Below are 22,736 nucleotides of genomic sequence, written 5' to 3' on the forward strand. Positions count from 1 at the left end.
GTTTGCCTACTAATTCCCTCCTTTCTCTTCTGTATGTGGGCTCAGCACACAATCTCTGTGGAAGCAAACCTGTCTTTTCTTGGATCGACTTCTGACTCCTAGGCGTTAGCCTTAGTATGAGGCCACAAGCATATGAGACCCAAGAACTATTTCTAGATGCTGCTGTTTACAAAAATAAATTAAAACAACAACAAAAGACATTTTACGCCAGAAGCGAAGCTAAGTGAGCCCTGGATGTCTGCTTCTGCGGAGATAACTGTGTTTTTCTAGGCGTGTCACAGATGTTCATGCGCTCTAGTAGGCAGACTGAAGACTGGGAACCAGGAAGCCTGGATTCAAGTCCCGCTCTGCTCCTAAGGAGCTGTGTAACCTCCAGCCTGTCACTTAACCTCTTTAGCTTTTGTTTCCTAAGGAGGCTAGCCCCACTGATCTCCGGCCTCCTTTCCAACTCTGCTCTCGCCTTCTGCCACCCTGTCCCCATCCTTTCTCCTGACCTGTGACCAACCGCCCCCATGAGTAGAGAAGCCTGTAGAGCCAAACGTTGCTCGTAGTCATAGTTTGGATTCATGGCATACGATGTCCCCCCTAAATTTCCGAAAGCCGTCATAGCGTTGTCCTCGTTCTTTCCTAAAGCCATGCTCAAACACTGCTTTGACCCCACGTCCCCCATTTTTCAGTAGAGAACAGGGAGGCGGAGGAAGTGCCTACCTCCGTAATAGCTCTAGGGGCTCTGGCACAGTAGATACTCAGGAAAGGCTGTGTGACCAAGAGACGAATCCTCACTTAGACCCTCTCAGCCCATTGCATCACTGCATGCAGGTGCCTTTCCACGGTGGGGGGGGGGGGGGGGGCTGCTGAACCCTGCAGCTTTTAATCAGGTCTGAGCCTCCTCCTCCGCCTTAGAAGATGCCAGACAAGCCAGTGTCTTCTTTCACTCACTGTCCAGCGGGTCACGGAAAAGGTCTTTCCACAAGAAGCCAAGGGGGGGTGTTCTGGGCGGACGGCGCCTGGCCTTCAGGACGCTGGGGCAGACCTGCTTCGGGAGGGTACATGTGTCCTGCTCCCTTAAGAGGCAGAGGGAAGGACGCAGACAGAAATACTCCTTCGCGTCCATTTAGCTTTCCTCAGCCTACTCTCAAGGAGGAGGGAGGGGAAGGTGGTGCCGCCACAGGAGAGGCGGGAACAGACAAAATAGGAAACTCTCAAAGGGCAGTTTAATTTTAGACTCAAGGCCAGGAAATTCTTTTTAAAACAATAAGAGCGCTGGGCTTGGGGCTGGGTGAAAGGGCAGGCCTGACCCACGGCAGGTTTCTGAGGGAGAAACGTGAGACGGTCCCGTAGAACTCCTCCGGGGACTGTGGCTGAGGCTGCCCCGAGATGTGACCGGCCCTGCTCGTGGCAGCCTGAGACCACCGCCCCCCCCACCCACAGCGAGCACTTAGTCACATAGCTGAGGGTCCAGGGGCCTCTGAACCTTGCCACTAGTCCGAGCTCCTAGACTGGACACTTTCCTGTCGAGAGACCAGCGGTGAGACACGGGTTACTGGTCGGCTTCTACTCCCTCGATGTGAAGCCTGCAGACTCCCAGTGGCTCCAGAGGGGACAGCCCCAGGCATCCCACGGTGCACGGAGAGCAGGTGTGGTGACTCAGAGCCTCGTTAGGAGACGCTGGGTGGTGGATAGAAAACTCTCGCCTTGGCCAAAAGATGGGGCAGTAATTCCAATGTGCCCAGTGGTCCGCTACAAGCTGGGGTTTGGGTTTTTTTTTTCCCCCCTAACTCGGGGAAGACCCACTTCCTCATTCATTAGGCATAGAGATGCAGGAATGAGAGCCTATTAGAAGTTCTTTTACACTACCACACATCTAAACAGTGATTAAGATGAATTCCGAAGTAAGGAGTGTCCTTAGCCCCGAGTCAGGGGATCTGGGTCACACGCCAGTCTCTCGCCAGCTCTGTAAACTCAGGCACCTCCTTTAATCTCTCAGGATCTTAATTTCCTGATATCGGGAGATGGCCTCTCGGCCGTGTCCTGGCTCTAAACTCCTTGAGATTGTGCCCACTGAACTCGGGACCTTAGAAAAGCCCCACTTTTTCAGATGCTGGAAAATACAGACATTATTGGTCTTTCCTTCCATTTTTCTGACCGGCCCGAAGTATCCATTTATATTCCAAATTTCTTTCGCACGTTTTCTCTAATCCCAAAATGCTTCATCCATTGTCCTCCGGGATTTGCAGAGAGAAGGAAAGGGCGTCGGTGCTGGGCTCCACAGTCAGTGACAAGCGCACACCCTTCCCAAGAAGGGCAGGGACAGCACAGACTCCCCGATGACCACTCAAAGGCTGGAATCCTGAGGCCTGTAGGGTGGAGGTGAAGAGTGTGCGAACAGCCCTGGCGAAGAAGGGAATTGCTTCCCAAGGAGGCCCAATTAAACTGCAATTACTCAAGATAAGAGAACCAGGTCTGTTTACACAATGGGGTTGTAAACCACCAGCCCATTACAAGAGAACTTTGATCTGGTGGCAAGGGAGCTGTTTCTAGGGCAGGGGAGTGATGAAGCAAGGAGTTTACTCAATAAGAATGTCTCCATCTTTACCCCAGAAGCCCTGTCTTGTTGTGGCAACACCCTTGCACGGACAATAAGTGGAATCATCTCCACTCCTCCCTCCATGCTTCCATCCAACACAATCGAAAAGTCCAGAGAAAGGCATAAGGGAGAGAGGCTTAGCTGAGGTCATCTTTGTGGGAGGCTCTCGACATGCATTTTCTCATGTAACGATCATGATGGCCTCACATGGCAAGTTATGCTCTGTCTTTTAAAGAGAAGAGGACGCTGAAGCACAGAGAGGTTAAGTAACTTGTCCAAGGTCACATGGCCAAGGAGTAACAGACCAGAACTGAACCCAGATCTCTCTGACTCCTTGAAGTGCTTTCCATTATAATTGGCTGGGCTGCATTCCAGAGCTGCCTGGCCCAGGACTGAAGGCTCTGTCTGAGGCTCCTGTAAAAGAGGCGGGAACAAGGGGGGTGGGGTCGCCCTTCTGCCTCACCAAGTGTCAGAAGGTAGAAATAGAGTTACGTGGTGAAAAAAAAAAAAAAAATCCATCAATCAATCAATGATGAAAGGAAGAAAGAACGTGTACAAAAGGGAGTCACTCGTGCCACGGAGTGATTGGCAAAGATTCAGCCTCAGAGGTCTCTGTGCCGGGCAGCTGTGTCCGAGGGCACGGCGTGGAGCTCATCTCTGCAATGTGCTTAGCTAAGCCCCATGGCCATGCCACTCCCGCTTGCAGGCACCGCCGTGGAGACTCAAGAAGGCTGGCCAGCGCCGAAAGTTCCTCTGGAAAAGCCCAGGAAGGACAGAGGCCAACGCCTAAAACCAGCCAGTGGCTGGCAGCCTTCCTCTGTCCCTTAGAAAGCTGGTATTCGACCCGGACTCTGGCATATGTCCATCAGTCCATTCAGTGATCCTGTCTCTGACATACCCCTGGCTTCATACCATGTTATTCTACACAGTTATAGCAACTAAGTGTCCAGTAGGTATGATTGCATTCATACCACTCATATCATAAAGTCACAAGTCGGGGGCGCCTGGATGGCTCAGTCGGCGGAGCGTCTGTCTCTTGATTTGGGGTCAGGTCATGATCTCACGGTTCATGAGGTGGAGCCCTGAGTTGGGCTCCAGGCTGACAGTGCGGAGCCTGCTTGGCATCCTCTCTCTTTGCCCCTCCCCTGCTGGTGCACTCTTTCCCTCAAAATAAATAAATAAACATTAAAAAATAATAAAGTCACGAGTCAAAAGTCTTTTGCTGGGCAGTTTCTGAAACACTTCTTTTCACTCAGGAAATATAGTTGCCATATTAGTAAGAGAACATTGGATCCAGAAAGAGTAAAAGAATGCCAGGTTTTTAATGCAATTACCCCACCTCGGGCTGCATGGGATGTTTCCCAAACCCAGAGCCTTAGCCTAGGAAATTCTGGCATCTTAGATCAACCTCTTGGGTATTGGGTTTTCCTGGGGGATCTGGCCCTCCGGGAAGCCACTCTCGCCCCAGCAGATTGCTCTACCCCCAAAGGACTGAGCTCTGACAAGAGCTGAGTGGGCAGGACTGTTCCTTTCCTCTGAATAGTTCAAGGTGCTTCCTAAAGTTTGCATGGCCCAGGGGTCATTAATCCCCGTGGACCTCCCCCACACATCCTCCTCGCTTTCAAGGTGGCCAAAGACTGTGACATGTTTGGTCAAAACCAGGAGCGACTCATACCTCCCATTCCTGCCCTCCCCCAGCTCTGCAGCCCTGGTGGCCTGAGAGGATGACGCAGGAGAGGATAAAGGGACCAGCACTGCTGGGGACTTCCAGGGCTCACCATAGGCTTGCTGAGGTAGCATAACAGGAAGGAGCGCTTCCTCCCCTTGGATGAAAGGGTCCCTGACACACAACCCATACTCGTACCTGAAAAACGTCACCCCCTCCCACACAATGGCCAGACAACTCCCAAAAGCGCTGCCGCTCTATCCCCCGGGTATGACATCACCTCATTCATTACCATGGTCTCCTGAAGGACTGACCTTACAAGGAGGAAAGCATGTATCCTGGTTTGGACACAGGGACCCCGAAGCAGATATTGTGAGTTCCCCCTACAATGATTATTCCCTGACCGTGGCATGAAGTTTCTAGCTGTTGCTGTGATTATTGTAAGGCTTCTTCTGGTACAGGGCATGATCAAATAATGCTAATGCTACCTCTCATTTATGAATAATGAATCAGAATTAGCAGGCTTCGGGGACTGGAAAGTATTCGGATTCTGATTTAGATCGAAGCCGACTCTAGATCGAACAGTTAAAGCAGCGTGTTAAGCAGAAGCCCTCATAACACGAATATATGCTCACTTGTTTTTCTTTTCTGAGATTTCCCTTTCTAGAGCAATCGTTTACAAGTGGCAAAGACCTGCTCAGACCAACCTGTACACGTCACACCATCCTCCCTTCAAACTTGATCCTGGGGCGGCTGCAAGCAGGGCCTCTCAACCTCAGCACTACTGACATTTGGGGCTGAATAATTCTCGGTCGTGGGAGACTGCACTGTGGATTGTGGGGCTGGCTAGCTGCATCGCTGTCCTCTACGCCCTAAATGCCAGGAGATGCCACCACCAAGTTCTGACAGTTAAAAACATCACCGAATCAGGGCACCCGGGTGGCTCAGTCAGTTAAGCGCCTGACTTCAGCTCAGGTCACGATCTCGCAGTTTTGAGTTCGAGTCCCCGTGTCAGGCTCTGTGCTGACAGCTCAGAGCCTGGAGCCTGCTTCGGATTCTGTGTCTTGCTCTCTCTCTAACCCCTTCCCAGCTCATGCTCTGTCTGTATCTCTCTCTCTCTCTCTCTCAAAAATAAATAAAAACATTTTAAAAAATTTAAAAAATAAAAATATCACCGAATAGTCCCCGGGGGGTGGCTAAAGCAGCCCTATTAAAAACTCACTTCTCTACAGTTTTCCTTCCACCCTCAGCTTCCCATACCTGAGACAGAGTTTCTTTTCTTGGTGGCCCAGCCTAACCAAATTGGAGCCGAGGGCACCAGGCAGGAGGATATGGATTATTGGATTAAGTACCTTTGGTTGACCTGTAGATAGAGAGGCTCCAACAGAACTGACTAGACCCGGGCGCCTGCGGCTTTGACGTTCTTGTCTGGGAAAGTTAATGAATCTGTGCTCACTCCTTCACGAAATCTTAGATTGGGATCGAGGGTGTGAGATCTGTTAGTGTCGCTAATGCCAGTGCCCCAAGGCTATAGTCTGCAGGCAATTTACAGATTCTTCAACTGTTTCTTATAACGCAGGCTAAGGTTGGGGGTCATCTGTAGGAGCTGGTTTATTGAACCTGAGTTTGTACTGAGCGATGTTATTTGTTTGTTTGTTTATTCATTCGTTTGTATTAGGGAGAGTATACGCAAAGGAGTTTCAGGACTTCTCTGCTTGCTATATGGTTCTGAAAGGTTGCCTAACTAGTCCCAGTGATGGAGAAACTAAGGCCCAGAGAGAAGTTATGCGTGAAAGTGCTAGGGCAGTAACTTAGCAGTTCTCTTATGCAACCTTCTGCTTTTGCCCAAGCAATTCTGAAATTCACAGCAAAAAGGATCCCACACGCTGATAATGCTTTTCAGATATGGCTGTTGGGGCTGGGGGTAAATGCGTTCTTTGTTTTGAAACCAGTGGAAACCACTTAAAATGCATTAAAACTAGCCAGTGTATGCAGTTGGGGGTGGGGTCGTTCGTTGAAAACATGTACCCAGAGTTGGGTTTTGGTTTTCTAATTTCATACAATTTCCAGATACCCTGTCAAGGATAATTTACTCTTATACCTGTGGTTTGAATCCTTAACATAAAAATGCATTTTGGTGTCAAAAACATAATAAAACAAATACAAAATTTGCATGGCACTGCTTTTTAAGAGAAGTTATTCATCTTGTTTCGTTTGGTTACAGGACCGCTAAAGAGAGTTAACATAGGCTGGTGTTTAAATCTCTTCTTCCAAAGCCAATGATATATTTTGCCCTGCAACCGCAGCATGCTTTATCTGTTTTAACAAATCTCTACAATATCATCTTTAAGAATAAGTTAGTGTAATTTGCGCCAACCTCAGATGATAACCTCTGTGTGAGAAACAAGAGGACCCCTCCCCTGGAGATTTTTCCAGCCCCTTATGTGACCTGCAAGTTAAGGCTCTTGGCAACTCCTACGAAGCAGAACTGAGAGACCACTGGTCTGGACTTGTTGTGTGAGTGCGTGTTTCTAAACATATTTCCGGTGGTCATTATACTCTAAACTTTTTCCTGATTCTAATTTTTTAGAAAAGTGAATGGTGTTTCTATGAAAACCGAAGCCATTTAAAACAGAAAACAAAACAAAACACCAAAACAGGTGTTTCAGAATAGCCAGGAAAGAGAAATGTGATAATCACTCCTTGAACACAGAACAGCTTTTGAGCACTTATTTTTTTCAGTGCCACAGAGAATCATTTTCAAGTACATCACATCTTTCAATAGACAATTACAACGAGAGGCCATGGTTAACTTCAGGTTACCAGTGTTAAAAATTCTGCAGAACCACACACAGGACAGTCTAGGACTGGAGTCAGAAAAGAGCTCTGGTCTACTGGTGTCTCTTTAGACCCATAAATGTAGTGCAAAGAATTAACAGTAAACGTATCTGTCCATTTCCAGAGGAAGTGAAAAGAGTTCAACATTTCTGTTGGCTGTCTTTGCATGAAAACATACACAATTAGGAAGGAATAGTTAATAATACATCAGCTAATATTAAAGATTCATTGAACATTGAGATGGATCAATGATAGCATTATGGGATTGCTCTCACAATACATTTATAAGAAATTCATCTAGGGGTGCCTGGGTGGCTCAGTCGGTTGAGTGTCCGACTTCAGCTCAGGTCATGATCTCATGGTTTGCTTCATAAGTTCGAGCCCCACATCGGACTCTGTGCTGACAGCTCAGAGCCTGCTTCCAATTCTGTGTCTTACTCTCTCTGTCCTTCTCCCCCTCATGTTCTGTCTCTTTCTCTCAAAAATAAATAAACGTTAAAAAAATTTTTTAAATAAAAAAAAAAGAAATTCATCTAAACATTCTACTGATGACCACATAGCTTGGGTTGGTCTTCTTTCCTAAGGGAAAGAAATTTTATCCAGTTCTATTTTAAAGTTCCTTTTACCTCTCTTATTCTGAGATACATGACATTTTCCTATGAAGTTACTATCACATTCCCTAGTTTTAAATTCTGTGATTAGATGGCTTGGGTTATTTAGCTCTATCGATATGTGAAAAATCTTCACCAAATGAACTGAGTAATGAAAAATCACCTGGCTTTCACCATTAATCATGGTTGAGTTACATTCTCTGAAACACAAACATATTTTTTAAAATAAAACCTTTGTAAGCAAGTCCATCAGTCTTGGATTTTTATTTTATATGCTGAGAAAAAGACAGATAATCTCACACTTTAGCTCCTCCAAAAGATTCAAGGCTGATTCCAACTTTGGGGGTGGGTCCCCGGCTTCTCTGTCCAGGAGGGGTTAGGATGCAGGAAGGAAGGGGAAGACAGGAGAGGCAGGTGGGCAAAGGAAGAGCAGGGAGGGGTCCACTTACCGCCACCGCAGGACGCACTGCTGAATAAGGGGCAGGGCCACTGGCTGTGGAATCCACAAAGTAGCTCATCCTCAGGCTTTCAGCACCTGCATGGGAGAAAGTCTTCACTGAAGCACCAACGTGTGTGCTAGAACCACAACGGGTTCGAATCTTACAACGGGATGTCTCCCAAGGAACCATAGAGTTCACCTCTTTATGCTACAGAGAAGGAAACTAAAATTCAGAAAGATAAAGTACATGGACCCTTGGCACACAGAGAATGAGCAGGCCCCAGACCGGGACCCTTCTTGACCACAAGGCAGCAGGGATAGCTTCCGTGAGCTGTAGACAAGAAGCAGTCACAGCATCTACAGAAAGACCCTCTTCTAGGGTTTCTGGGCAAGCACCAGGTCTTAGTGTCATTTTTGGTAACAGCCCCATCCATATATCACCTTCCCTCCACCCCAACTAGGTCTGCCACATAGCAGGAGCTCAGCACTCAGGTGTGGTGTGAATTCATTGATAAAGGAGTAAAGAAAGAAAGGTCTGAGGGGAAGAAGGACGGAAAAGCCCTATCTAAGAGACACATCAACCAGGACCTCAAGACACAGATAAACAGAGAGAAGGCCTGAAAAAGGGATTGAACATTATTCATCTGGGGCGGGGGGGGGGGGGGGGGGGAGGGGAGGAGGAGAAATGCTTTTAAATAATTCTTGTCCAGAGCTGTTATCTACATTGAAAATCTGGATGTCAAGAACGCTTGAGGAATGTTCTGGCTGAAGGGATTTTCCAGCTGGCTGTCGGTCATCAGGAAAATCATTTATGTATCAAATATTTCTGTTGATCTCAATGCTTTCTAGAGTGCATTAGTTCACACACTTTCATAAACTCAACATTATATACTTTAAAAAAGTCTTTCTTGAATGATGTACACGAGATGAAGTTCCTAGGCACATCATCTGAAGGCCAAATTCCCCTTGTTTAACAAATGACATTTTAGCTTCAACTCCACTGCTTTCCAGTTCAGCTTTGTCTTTCTTTACTCCTGCTAATATGTAAAGCCACTGGCACATTTCAAGAAAAATAGAGTACTACTTGTCCTATGTGGTGTTGGTTCACTGTCTTCATTCAGGTGACAGCCAGTGAGCAGGTCTTCCTTCATATGAAATGTATTTAAACGATAATAGGTAAACGGGCTCAGCAATAGAAAATTATACCCACGAAGGGCTAAATCACAGAGCAACTAATATCATATGGTTGAGATTTGTAAGCTAGAAACCTTCTAAAGACATAACTTACCCCAGGACTTTGCTTATTTGCTTTTAACTAAAACTTTACTTCTCTTACCATGCGTTTTCTCAAAAAAAAAAAAAAAAAAAACAAATAAACAAAAAAAAAACTGCAGGCGAGATAATATTAATTTTAAAAAATTAAACAACTACGGGTAGTTAGGCTACATTAATCAAAATTTTGTTCCCTTGTTTTTAGGGGGATTGATCTCCACTGCAGCAAGATGGCCCCCGGAAGAACGCCCGGCGGTGACATTGAAGAACGGAAAAAGATCCAAGTGTGCTAGTCCAAGGACATTGTTAATATCTGTTATCAGTGGTCACCTATTCAGTGCTCATTCCTCAGGATAATGAGCAGCTGCTATGTATCAGAGCGCACTGGGCACTGACCATGAAATAAGGTCCATACAGCACAGCTCAACATGGACAGGTCCTGACCATACGTTCTGAAGATAATCTCAATGAGCTCATTGTTCCCTTCCTACTGAAACATCCCTTACTTTTAACCTTGAAATCAGGTGCAAAGGTCCCAATGAAACATCATCAGTCTATTCATCCCCAGTTTTGATCTACTCCCAGATGAGATTTACAAGTTAACAATATGGAGTATGTCATACCTCGAATGGATTAACCATGGTCAGATTCCCTAGGGAAAAGCTGGCCATCCCTCCAGCCCTGCAAGGCAACCTATACCTTTGGGGAATGTCTAGGTATGGGGTCACCGTGTGTGCCAGCCATTCAGCCCTCCAGGGTCCTGCAAAAAAAAGTCTCACGGATCCCCTGAGATATCACGGACCTCCACCATTCATTCAACAAGCACAATGAAGACTTCCTTTGCTAGGAACTTGTTTATTCATTCAGCAAATAGCTACTATGTGCCCGCTATGTGCTAGACATTCTTCTGGGCTTTGGGGACCCACGGGCAAACAAAGACCTCCGATCTCATCATGGACCTCACATTCTCTCCGACTCAGAATAAAGCTGAGAAAGACAGTCTCTGTCTTCAGGCAGTAGAGAAGACAGACTTACCTATGGCTATAATATCATGTGATGAGTAGTTTACCAACAATATGGAAGAAAAAGAAAAGCAGTCAGTTCTTCTGGGTGTGGGGAGTGGGAAATCGTGGAAGATTGCACAGTGTGATGTGTGACCCCACGGCCCTATGAGTCACCCTTATACTCCCACAAGCAGCAGAAAGACCTTTACTCTTCTGAATTCCCATTTTCTTTGCCTATTTGTAAGAAAAAGGATTTTTGGAAGTGGCAGCCTTGTCCTGAAGGCCGGCCGGACAACACCCCTCGCAGCAACATAGCCTGGGGAAGGGTTCAGTGGAAATATGTGTTCTCTTTCCAATTGACGGAGTGAGGGAGGAAACCTACGGCCCCACATATGGTGCATTCTGTGCGGGATTGTGTTCCTGCAGCTACGTTATATGAATGACACTTCCCTTGGGGAAAAGCCCTTCACCCAGGGAGGAAGCTGAAAAGAGGGAGTTGCCAGGGCACTCGAGGGCCCTCATCTCAGGAAATAACTCCGGGACAGAAATGGATTACTGCTGTATTATTTTTTGGAGAAAGAAAAAAAGAACTCACCCTTTTTCCACTTGTAGATTGTGACACAGAACAGCTGCTTAGGACATAAACCCTTTCAGAAAAAGAAAGAGGAGTGTCTGCGTGATACTTTTTTTTTTTTTTTTTTTTTTTGACTTGTTGGCCAAAGAGAATTCCCTCCCACGTAACATTAAACATCAGCTGGGCCAACTTTTTTTTTTTTTTTTTTTGGTCTTGGCATTATAAATGTTTATTACCTAAATACAAAACAACCGTGTGACTTAAGATTTACTACCCAGCCTAGAAGCAGCCACAGGCTTGTCAGAATGTAGAAACAATGTGAACGGTTGAGAACAGAATTTTGAAGACCTGAGTTCATTTTTCTTTCCTTCTTTTTTTGATGTGTATTTATTCTTGAGAGAGAGTGAGACAGAGTGTGAGGCGGGGAGGGGCAGGGAGCGAGAGGGGCACACAGAATCCAAAGCAGGCTCCAGGCCCTGAGCTGTCAGCACAGAGCCCGATGCGGGGCTCGAACTCACCAACCGCAAGATCATGACCTGAGCCGAAATCGGACGCTTAACCGACTGAGCCACCCAGGCGCCCCTGTGTTCATTTTTCTTGAAGGGGACCAGCTACTCCAGAGCAGTGGATAAATGGGTCTGAAGTGACTTTATCCTCAGGACACTGCCCTGGCTTCCACGAGAGGCGGTCCCAACCTCTCGGGCCTCATGGTCCCCACACACCACTGCACCTCTGCTCCAAGATGGAATCTCTGCTGTTCCCATAAGCTCCTGGTGCCAGTTCTCACTTCCCCCCCGTTTCTCCTATGATCACGTTGATAGAAATGACCTTCTGCCCTCCTGCTCCCCAGCTATCAACCCGCTTCTCCTCCGGCTTTAAGGCTCATCTCAAGAAGTTCTGGCTGCCAGGAACCCTTCCTGCACCACCCTTCACCGCAGCCAGGGGTGTGTTCCCCGCCATCACTGGGCGTAACACACCGTTTTATAAACATCTGTTTCCATTTGCCTCTCGCCCTAAACTCAGAGCCGTTTGAAGGTAGGCACTATGCTTTTTCACCTTTGTGTCTCCAGAATCGAAGACGGACTAGGGGGCATCAGAGAATTCGTTTTTGTTGTTGTTGTCGTTGTTGAATTGGCGAATGAAAGAATGAATTGCTCTCACAAGGCCGAAACTATAAAGCAGATCAGATGTACATTGGATTTTCAACTCAGAGAAGCTGAATAGATTGCAGATCTGGATGAAGATCCGCTTGAAATCATCAGGTTTGTTGCGTGACCCCATCCCTAAGCGTGGGCCGCTAATGTCACCTTCTCACAGAAGCGCAAGGATTTTGTCCACCCTTCAGTCCGTCCCCCTGGCCCCCGTGCCACTGCTGGTAGGAGACGGACACACAGATTAGAAAGCTCGTACTAGCCCTTTAACTGACAGAAGCCCCTGTTTTACAGATAAAGAGGAAGACGCAGGCAACCCTGTAAACTGGTCAGGCTGAGCTCTGACCCTGGGTCTTCAGCCACCTTATCCTGGGCTTCTCTCTCCTCACTAGCCCAGAAGTTTCCAGAGAAAAATGCTCAGTCTCTGCGGAGGACAAAAAAAAAAAAAAAAAAAAAAAAAAAAAAAAAAAAAAAAAGGATAGCCATTTGGTTTATGTGGGTGTATCTCAGTCTGATAATGGATTTTGAACAGTTTTCTGCGGGACTCTGGGGAGAGCTCTGTTCTTCGTAAAGCATGCTACTGACTGCTTCTGGAGCTTTCCACCCTCTCAAGCCCAGTGACAGAGCCAGTCCTGCAGGCTGACACTGCCTTTCACCCATATCCCTTTGGGGCAGGGTGTGGGTGATGTCTAGACGACAGAGAGGCTGGGGAGTGAGAGGGGTGCACCAGGCCAGGCCACAGCAGTAGGAAATCCCAAAGAGACCAGGTCTGCGTGAAGGCTGAACCCAGTTCACATCAACTCTGCCCCTGCTTGGCTGCGTTTCTAGTGGAGCACTGTGACATCACTTAGTGTTTTTCTTTTGGCGTTACGTGCTTTTCAAGGAGAGACTATGCCTTGAAGGGAACTAACCCAATAAACTGTACTTAAACATTTTTTTCTTTTGAAAATGATTGCTTTGGGCAACAGGATACGTGCGTATTGAAAAAAAAAATTACACTAAAAATACAGAAATGTCGAAGATGAATGCCAAAATCACCCCAGATCCCACCATCTAGAGGTCATCGTACTAACCCTCTATTCAATGTTCCCCTGGGTATTTTTTTAATGTGTCTTTACAAATGTAGGTATAACGTATACGTATGATCATAATTTTACCGTCGTGATATAATTCTCTGCATGCCATTTTGCTATCTGCTTCTTTCACTGCCATCTGACATAATGCTATGAATATTCTTCTTTGTCAAGAAATAGAACTCCACATTCCAAAGATTATGGTTGTCAAGTATTCTATTGTATGGGTGCCTTATTCTTTTCTGAACGAGCCGCTTATTACTGTATAATTAATTTGTCCCGAATTCCATGTCATTATAAAAGTTCCCAAAATGTTTTCTCTTCTCATTAAATATCTATAAGTGGTAGTGTTGGGACAAAGAACGCGTACAAACTGCCTTCCATAACAGAGAAGCCAAAATTTTACAGCCACCAACAAAGGCATTGTGTTTTCCATTTGACATTACCCCCTAGTCTCCCTGTTACCTTCATGGGTCAGGAATCATGGCTACTGTGTAGCCTCGATGTAAAGATTACAAGTGGACAATTCAACTGTGGAATAAAGCCATGACATGTGGATAATGTGGATAAGTTGCTATGCAAAATTTACATAGATTTGCAATCAGGATTTCTCCTAGTATCAACAATTTAGGATTCTCATTAATTCGTATTAAAAAAAAACACCCTTTTGGTCTAGAATGCAGGAGAAAAAGAATTTGACCTCTAAAAGGATTATGCATTCAAAGAAAAATGACAGAACCTTTGCCAAACTAAAGACATTGTTCTCTATGTTATCAAGGCAACACCATGAATCTCCAATGAATAGAGTTTGAGTTTCTTCTTTTGGAATGCCATGAAAAATCTGTTTTTAAAGACTCAGACTGAGCATTACTTCTTTCAGGAAGCTTTCCCCCAACCTCCTAAGCAGTTAGATGGGCATTCTCCACCCTCCTCCACAGGACTCACTATAACAACGTGCCTACTTTGGTATTTGGTATTTGGTTCAGAGTACTTCCTGTATGCATATCTGTTTCTGTTCCTGAATCCTGAGTTGCTTAAGAGTAAGGACTATCTTTTTATATGTCACATAGTAGACATGCAACACATTTATTGACTGAATGGAAGAACCTTTTCATGAAATAGAATTAGAATGTGCAACAGTAGGTCTCAGGGCCTGAGTGTATCCAAGAGAGTGGAAGAGAGATCTAGGGCAAAAAAAAAAAAAAAAAAAAAAAGAGTTATCACTTGTGGTCACATGCATCCATATGCAACCCTAAGCTGAGACTTCTTTAATGTTAACCATGAGCAGGATCATATTTTTCCCTAAACTAATGAATGCACCAGATTGACAAGTTTTATCTATTCTCCTGTATCATTTTCTCTCCAACTCTCATGAGTAATTCATTGGCATTTTTCAAATCATTTTAGTGGATCTCTCCTTTCATCTGGCAGTGTAACAAAAGCTACCAAGTTCAATTCTGGCAAGAACGTCAATCTAAGCATATTCAGATAGTTTCCCAAGGAAACTTCGTAGTTGCAATAAAGAGGAAAAAAAATAGTTTGAAGGATTGGAGACGGTTTCTCCTCCTTGTTCCTAAATCCATAAGAACTTCGTTTTCTTGACTAGGTTTCTCAACATCCCAGTAGTAAACATTCCTTCTTATTTTAGGTAGCCAGCCCTGGGGCTCGTGGGTGGCTCAGCCGGTTAAGCATCCGACTTCGGCTCAGGTCATGATCTCACGGTTCATGGGTTTGAGCCCCGCATCGGGCTCTGTGCTGACAGCTCAGAGCCTGGAGCCTGTTTCCGATTCTGTGCCTCCCTCGCTCTCTGCCCCTCCCCCACTCACGCTCTGTCTCCCTCTGTCTCAAAAATAAATAAACATTAAGTAGCCAGCCCTGACCCATAAAGGCAGTGGTCTGATTTATGTGCTGTTACTCATGGTATCGGACTATCACACGAGGACAGTGTTTTGCCCTTCCTCAACGAGTTAACTCCTTCATATGTCCTGAAAAAGAGAGAGAGTAAAAGACTGCTTTGGTCTGCTGCACCATAGCAATTCGGAAATAAGGAGTGCCTGGTAGACTATTTAATGTTTCCTCTGTGTGGACACGAGTCCCTCCCAGTCACACTGCTGGCATGGCATGATGAACAGTGGGCAGAATGGAGTCCCTTCTTGTAAACATCAAGGGAGTACATTAAAACCCGCCCGCTCCTAAATGAGAGGAATTTGATGACCACAATGTCAATCCTCGTCTCTGAAACTTTGCAAAGCCTAACGCTCTCCTTTTGGTAGTCAACCAGGCTTCACGTGGAAACATTTCCTGGAAGGCTGAAGGTAACATTCAATACACTGGTTTACAGTAAAAGTGCCCACAGCCTGGTCTCCAAGTGCTATTCTTCAAATGCTACAAGAATGCGCCATGAAATTCAGCAAATGATCACTGAGTCGATAAATTAAAATGTTTTTTTTTACTAAGAGACTAGAAACACAAAACAGTAAGCTGGAGAAAAGACAGGAAGTACTCTTTGCTTCACAATGACAGATGTAGCAGAGGTCATGATATACGTATGAGATTCTTGGCCAAGATGAATCTGAAGAAGGCCCGAAAGACTAAAATGTCAACTCTAACCCAACGGATGCTGCCACAGGAATCCTCAAAGAGCCTAGAATTTTAAATTACTTGTCAACTTACAGCGTGTGGAGCATGTTGGATATAAATCTAGACTTCAGGTACGGTTCTGGCTCTTAAGGAGTGCTCAACAAAACTGAGAGACATCACACACAGAGGTAGATACTCAGAGAACAATGAAAAGGGGACAGGATAGATATTGAGAATGTCCTTTTCCAACTGTACTAAAGGACACCAGCTGCCTGAGAGCTCTCAAATCCAGCAAGCAGCTCCTGGAACTATGTCTGATTGTGATTTTCATGGTGGAGTTTCGGTTGTTTTATTGCCCAAATTGTAAGGTTCCAATTTCTCAGTAGAATCTTGAACGGCTTGCTGCCATTCTTACATGAAGAGGGATTTTGCAAATTCAGTCAGTTTTGGAGTTGGAAAACAAATTCACCGAAGCTGCCATTTTTTATTGGAATAAACTGACTTCAGAGAGGTGACGTGTTTATCCAGTGATAAAGAGCTCGGGAGTTGCAGACGGTGAGTTAACCTGTAGCTCCTTACTGAGCCAATGGCCATGGGCAAGTCTCTTAACCTCACAAAGTCTTAGTTTCCTCAACTATAAAATGGAGATGATAATACAAACCTGTTCAGGATTATTGAGGAGGGTTCTATAAAATAAAAGTGCTCAGCAGAATGCTTTACGCATGATAAAGCGGTCAACAAATAGTGGTTATTATGTTTTGCTCTTTTGTCACAGTGACTGGCATTAGTAAGCATTCACTAATTAAGTCATAGTGGTTTTTATACATTATTATTCTTACTGCCCAAGGCGGCTATTCATTCAGGTACCATAGCTGGAACCCAGATGGCCTAAATCCCTGTCTCTTTTTCTAAGGGACTTGCATTTAAATAACCAGCAAAGGATTCCCTTCCATAAGCATTAGTTAAGAATTTCACTGCAGCAAAGAGCCACCATTGCTGTTGAATGGTAGTCTGTTTGTACCATTGTTATGCATAAAACCAAGAAGTAAGCATCTTTCTGGCACTGAGGAACAAACTCATTGGAAGATTCCAGGGCACAAATGGGGAAATACTGTCGCGTCTTGAGCGAAACCAACATCTTTTTGACATAAATGTCGGTCTTTTGTGGAGTAACCCATTAGCAACTAGATATACACCTACGGAAGTAGTAAGCTGCTACGGAGAATATTGCAAGAATTTTTGTTCGTTGTTTTTAATTTTGTTGTGTTTGGCTTTTTTTTTTTTTTTTTTTTTGCCAGGGGTGGGGGGAGCACGCTTCCCCAACTGATTTGCATAGGAATCACCTGGGAATTGCGTTACAATGCTAAGCCCGAGTCAGCAGGTCCGAGGTACAGCCTGACCATCTGCATTTCTAACGAGATCCCACCTGATGCCCAGGCAGCAGCTCTCCGAAGACCTCGCTTTGAGTAGCACGCCAGCGTCTGGACAAACTTGGTTAAATTCATGAGCAATCCTAACAAGGCAGGTGTTCAGGAGACAGAGCCCACCAAGGAACGGGCAAGAAGACGTCTGTGGCGCAGGCTGAGAAGTTTGATTTTTATCCTCGCTACAATAAGAGCCTGGCCAGGGGAACGTGGAACTCAGCACTGTCAGTGCCTCTCCAGCCAGATGTCACATGATGGCCACATATGACAAGGCTTCTTGCCTTTCCTGAGAAGCTCTGGTTTGAGTTACTTAGCCTCTAATGTCAAGAAATGGGCATCGCTGTGGTCTCCCCATTGACAGGAATCCCTCTGGACTAAAGACGGCTGGGGGCACCACAAAGACGATTACATCGTCATTTGCGTTATATTTTTCACAATTTTCAAGGACTTAACATCTGTCGGAAACTCTTCGATCTGTGTTTTGCAATTTTGATACATCTAAGATTATTTCGAAATGAAAAGTTAAAAAAATTCGAAATGCAAAAAAGGCTAAAATTCTGGGGTTTTTTACTTTTCCTGGTGGCTTGGAAATTTAGAGACTTTATTTCCCCCGTCGAGAATATTTTCTTGACATTTTCACTAAAAGGTTGCTTCTTGGTTTTCATTCTAGTTAGTACTACCCAAACATTCTCTTCTGAGTTCCTGAGACAGCAGCAGCCCTTGACCAGGTAGAATATCAAATCTATTCTTTTTCTTTGAGAAACAAAATTGATCAGAAATGTCTTTCCCCGGGGCGCCTGGGTGGCTCAGTCGGTTAAGCATCCAACTTTAGCTCAGGGCTCCTGAGTTCGAGCCCCGCGTCAGGCTCTGTGCTGACCGCTCAGAGCCTGGAGCCTGCTTTGGATTCTGTGTCTCCCTCTCTCTCTACTCCTCCCCCACTCATGCTCTGTTTCTCTCTGTCTCAAAAACATATAAACATGAAAAGAAAAAAGAAAAGAAAAGAGAAGAAAAAAAAAGGAAAGGAAAGGAAAGAAATGTCTTTCTATCCCTGTGTTAGACACCAATTCTTGCCATCTGAAGTCCAAAACACTCATAGACTGGGTCACATCGCTTAACACTTATATTGTCTTTTACTTTCAACCCCTTTTCAGGTAAGATCTTGTCTCCTAAAATAACTTATGTTGACTTTATGAACAAAACTTCCATTATTGTTCCTTCTGCATCTGTCACATCACCCAACACAAGGCTGGACACAGCATAGAAATTCGATCAATATTTGTCATGAGAGAGACTCAAGGAGAGATTTGCTGATCTGATCAACTGGACCTTGTAGCTTTCCTTCAGAGTCAGTATTACTCTCTAACAACAAATAGTTGAGTGGCAGATCCCCCTTTGGAAAAGGAGCCTAATCCACAGAATTCTTCCATGTAAAACCAAAACATCAGTCTGAGCAGAAAAATCCAGCCTGAACTCATGTAAGTATCTCAGAGCTACTAAGGTTCCTGCGAGATACAGTGCCAGCCCCAAGGTCTGGACTCACATCCCCTTGGTTCTAATCAGGTCCCTCTTCTACACTGTTCATATTACCAAGCCTCAGTGCCTTCATCTGTTAAATGGGAATAACAAAAGTGCCCACCTCAAATACTTCCCTGTAGATTAAATGAAGTGGTCTGTGCAAAGCACTCAGCAAGGGTCCTGGCGCATACCAAGTGCTCAATAAATATTAGGAATTATTATCCTTCCTCTGGTGAATTGGAGGAAACCAGGTATGATACCCAGAGTATCACCAAGATGAAAAAGTTGACTTCCCTGGGGCGCCTGGGTGGTTCAGCCAGTTAAGCGGCTGACTCTTGGGTTTCGCCTCAGGTCACGATCTCACGGGTCCTGAGTTTGAGCCCCAAATCAGGCTCTGTGCTGACAGCATGGAGCCTGCTTGGGATTCTCTCTCTCTCTCTCTCTCTCTCTCTCTCTCTCCTTCTCTCTCTGCCTCTCCCCCACTTGTGCTCTCTTCTCTCTCTCTCTCTCTCTCTCAAAATAAAGAAAGAAACTTTAATAAATAAATAAATAAATGGTTGAGTTCCCTAAAGCTACATTTTCGGTAGAGCAGGGGCAAAGGAGATGAAAGGCATAAAACAAGTTATTTTCCTAAGTTTCTCCAGGATTGAAAACTCACCCAGCTTGCCTCACAGGCCACTAAATTGCTGCATACCACATTTAGTTTGCTCTAATACTAAATACTTTTACATTTCCATATAGAAAGGAAGAAATGGGAGAGGGGGGGTAGGGGGACCGATATACCAGCTTCTGGGGTGTAACCCTTCCTTCTGCCACTTGATGCTGAGATGGGAATTTGAAATGGGTAATCGGAAAAGGAGAGTTGCTGTGGACAGCAGATCCCTTCCTCAATAAATAAAATCAGGAAGGATGGCCGAATTCGAATCGTCGGGGAGAAATTTGGTTCTACCTTGAGGCTCCGCGTGTAATCAAAGAGAGGATTGTCAGTGCCAATTATTTGTGTCCCTAGCATGTATTTGTCAGTCTCCCACCCCACCTTCCCCTAGGGACCTGCACCCACACACCCAATTTGTTAGACTGCCCCTCAACATGATTGGCACTTTTCTTTACGCTGTTCACTTCTAGTCGCCCATCTTTGTGGAGTAGGTGGGGCACAAATCATTATTCACATTTTAGGGATGAAGAAAACAAGGCACAGTCAGGTTAAATACCTTGTTCCCAGGTACCAAGCCCATCTCTACTAGGACCCAAATGCATATCCGCTTTCTTGACTCCAAATCCAGTGCTGGCTCCAGTTATGAGCCTACTCAGCCTTTGAACTTCATTATAATCTGAGGCAGGCAACTGGCCTGCGTCCATGCTCTCACCCAGTTCGCCAAGGTCACAGATTGCCAGATGTTGAAGGATTACACCTTTTACCCGCCTTCTTCCAGGCTCTACTCTTGGACCTTCTAGCACCTCTACCAACTAGCACCTTGGTGCCAGGAGCCTGAAAGGCAGAGATACCCTCTCTGTAATCAGACTTTCATCAGACCCTCTGCTTCCCTCGTCCTCAGTCCTCAGCAGCGGAAGAGGCTGTGTGGCTGCCTCGGCTGTTTGTTTTCTCACTACTGAGTTGGCAAGTATGGAAGTTGTTGATTTACAATTAGAAGCAGCATGCTTCTTCAAATATTAATATTAATAACTACAATACTGAACACATGAAAAGGGCTTTTCATCTTCAAAGCACTTTGCAGACATTAACTCATTAACTCTCCCTTCCCTCCATTCAGGAACAACAGGTAAGTAAGAATCTCAACAGCAACAGCGGCCACGCAGCAACCCTCCACGCGTGCACAGCCCTCGCCTGCAGGAGCAAAAGTTTTCCTCTTTTAGGATAAAAAAAAGAGACGATGCAATCCAGAACCACAACTGATGAAACAGTCAAGATGCCAGTCATGTTACAAATCAAATGGAACTGCTAGAATTATCATTTTAGAATCTGTATTTCCTGCCGTGTGGCAAATAGGTCTGTCTCCTCAGTCGCACGGCAATAGTATGGAGTGACCGAGAAAAAATGGTGAGAAAAAAAAAAATCTTCCCCAAAAGGCAATAAGGAGAACCTACAAGCGAATGCCTAGTCTTTTCAACAGTTCATCCACGTAAAATGTGACTTTAAAAGGGGTAACAGGGATGTTTTAACAGCCGAAGCCACAAAGTGGCATTGCAGGATAAAATCCCCAAATGGAGGGGAATGGCCATCCACACCCCCCGACCACAGCCGTAGCCCATAGCAGTGCCCCTGACGTTCAGCTCTGCTGTGGAGAAAAGAAATGCCCCCCTTGACTTTGAGACTCTCCCTGCCTCAGCCACAGACCCCCAAAACAGGTAGAATATGGAAGAACGTGGAGTCACAGAACAGGGAAAAACACCAAAAAACAAAAACAACAAACAAACAAACAAACAAAAACCTGGCTAGTTTGGCTTGAAAGATTCGTGTAGCAATTTCCTCTCCACAGAAATTCATTAAGCTGCTAGGCAAAAAAAAAAAAAAAAAGTAAAGCAACAGGCTTGCTAAGAGTGAGATGGGGGGGAAAAAAGGAATTTCTGTGTTTAACTACAGCTTTATTTCTTTGGAACCGCTCCAATATGCAAAAAAAATTCAGAGTTTCTGACAAGTAATCTGCGAGTATCTAAAACGTGTATGATTTTGCTTTTATAAAGCAGGGGAAAGAGTGAAACAAACTGATTTCAGACTATTTTAAGAAGGTTAGGAAGTATTTTTGAAAAATTATGAATGGAAACTATAGAAACATGTGAACAGAGGAAAAGAAAACCCACTTGTATCCTGAAAGTCCCCCATCAATTTACTGTTTAATTCCACAGACTGAAACAAACAAAAAAAAAAAAGGAAAAGGAAAATAGCAAAGTTTTAGGCAGAAACTCACACTTCACTTACTACTTGGCCGGAGAGACTGGGTGAGGAAAAGGTCCTGAGTAAGCTCCCTCAATGTCTGTGGTCTCTTTCCAACTACCTGCAGGAATCCTCCGCTCGGTGGCTATTAGAGGATGCAAAGACCATAATGTTTCTAATAGAGCTGCCTCCTTAAATTGGGGGGTGTGGTCAAGGCTGGGAGGGCTGGAAAAAAGGCTGTGCTCTGCTAGCCCCTGACACCGCGGAGGCAGCCGCTCGGACAGGCTCTTCGGTCTAGGTGGAAGAGCAAATATTGTTACTGGCTGGAGCGACACCAGATCACACCTTATTTTCTATCCTTCAAATTATCCTTCAATTAAATATAACTCAGCCACGAAGAATACTGGGGAGGGAGATGAGCCAGCTAGCTCAGTGGGATAACTTGTCTGGTCCTCCGCGGATGCATTAGGTTTACTTTCTACTGAATATGTGAATATTCATGGCTTCACATTTCTTGACTTTCTCAATGGAGCCCCATTTAACCCAGGCAAGGGGTCTGGAGAGGCCGGGCTTGCTGTAGAATCAGGCCCGGAAAGACAGTCAGAAAGTAGGATATCTACCAAACAGTTACCTGCTTTGGCTTTTTATTTAGCTCTGTTAACCTGATGTGAAATGTGATATTTCCTAAGAAGAAGAAAATAATTATATGGAAGGGAGCTGACCAAGTAAAGCATCGGGAGTTCTTAAAAGTAAAGTTAAAATACCCTATTCATATAAGCCTGGTCTTGGGTGATTTCAAAAATAGATTGGTTTGGGGACACCTGACTGGCTCCATCAGTTAAGCCACCGACTCTTGATTTTTGACTCGGGTTATGATCTCCCCATTTGTGAGTTTGAGCCCCACATTGGGCTCTGCACTGACAGTACAGAGCTTGCTTGGGATTCTCTCTCTCTCTCCCTCTCTCTCTGTTCCTCCCCAACTTGTGTTCTCGCTCTCTCTCTCTCAAAATAAATAAATAAACTTGAAAAAAAATTTAAAAATAGATTAGTTTTAGTGGCCCTGATTTGTAGTTCTCGTGCAGCAATTAAAGGACAGAAATGCTCATATA

General features: G+C 45.1%; 1 protein-coding gene across 3 annotated transcripts in view; it reads right to left on the reverse strand.

The window, feature by feature from the left end:
- ETS1 (ETS proto-oncogene 1, transcription factor) overlaps positions 1-21,740 on the reverse strand; it is a 129,323-nt gene extending 107,583 nt beyond the window's left edge. Inside the window, exons 1-2 of one of the 3 annotated variants that reach the window (XM_047877070.1) lie at positions 21,673-21,740; positions 8,152-8,237 (exon numbers count right to left, since the gene is read on the reverse strand). In XM_047877070.1, the coding sequence (XP_047733026.1) occupies positions 8,152-8,220 (69 nt within the window). In that variant the 5' untranslated portion in view covers positions 8,221-8,237; positions 21,673-21,740. Of the gene's footprint in view, positions 1-8,151; positions 8,238-11,012; positions 11,027-21,672 lie in introns of those variants that run through there. The other 2 variants (XM_047877066.1, XM_047877067.1) reach the window with 2 other exon arrangements.
- Between the last annotated feature and the right edge of the window lie 996 nt (positions 21,741-22,736).

Source organism: Prionailurus viverrinus, chromosome D1, assembly GCF_022837055.1.
Source record: "Prionailurus viverrinus isolate Anna chromosome D1, UM_Priviv_1.0, whole genome shotgun sequence".
NCBI lineage: Eukaryota > Metazoa > Chordata > Mammalia > Carnivora > Felidae > Prionailurus > Prionailurus viverrinus.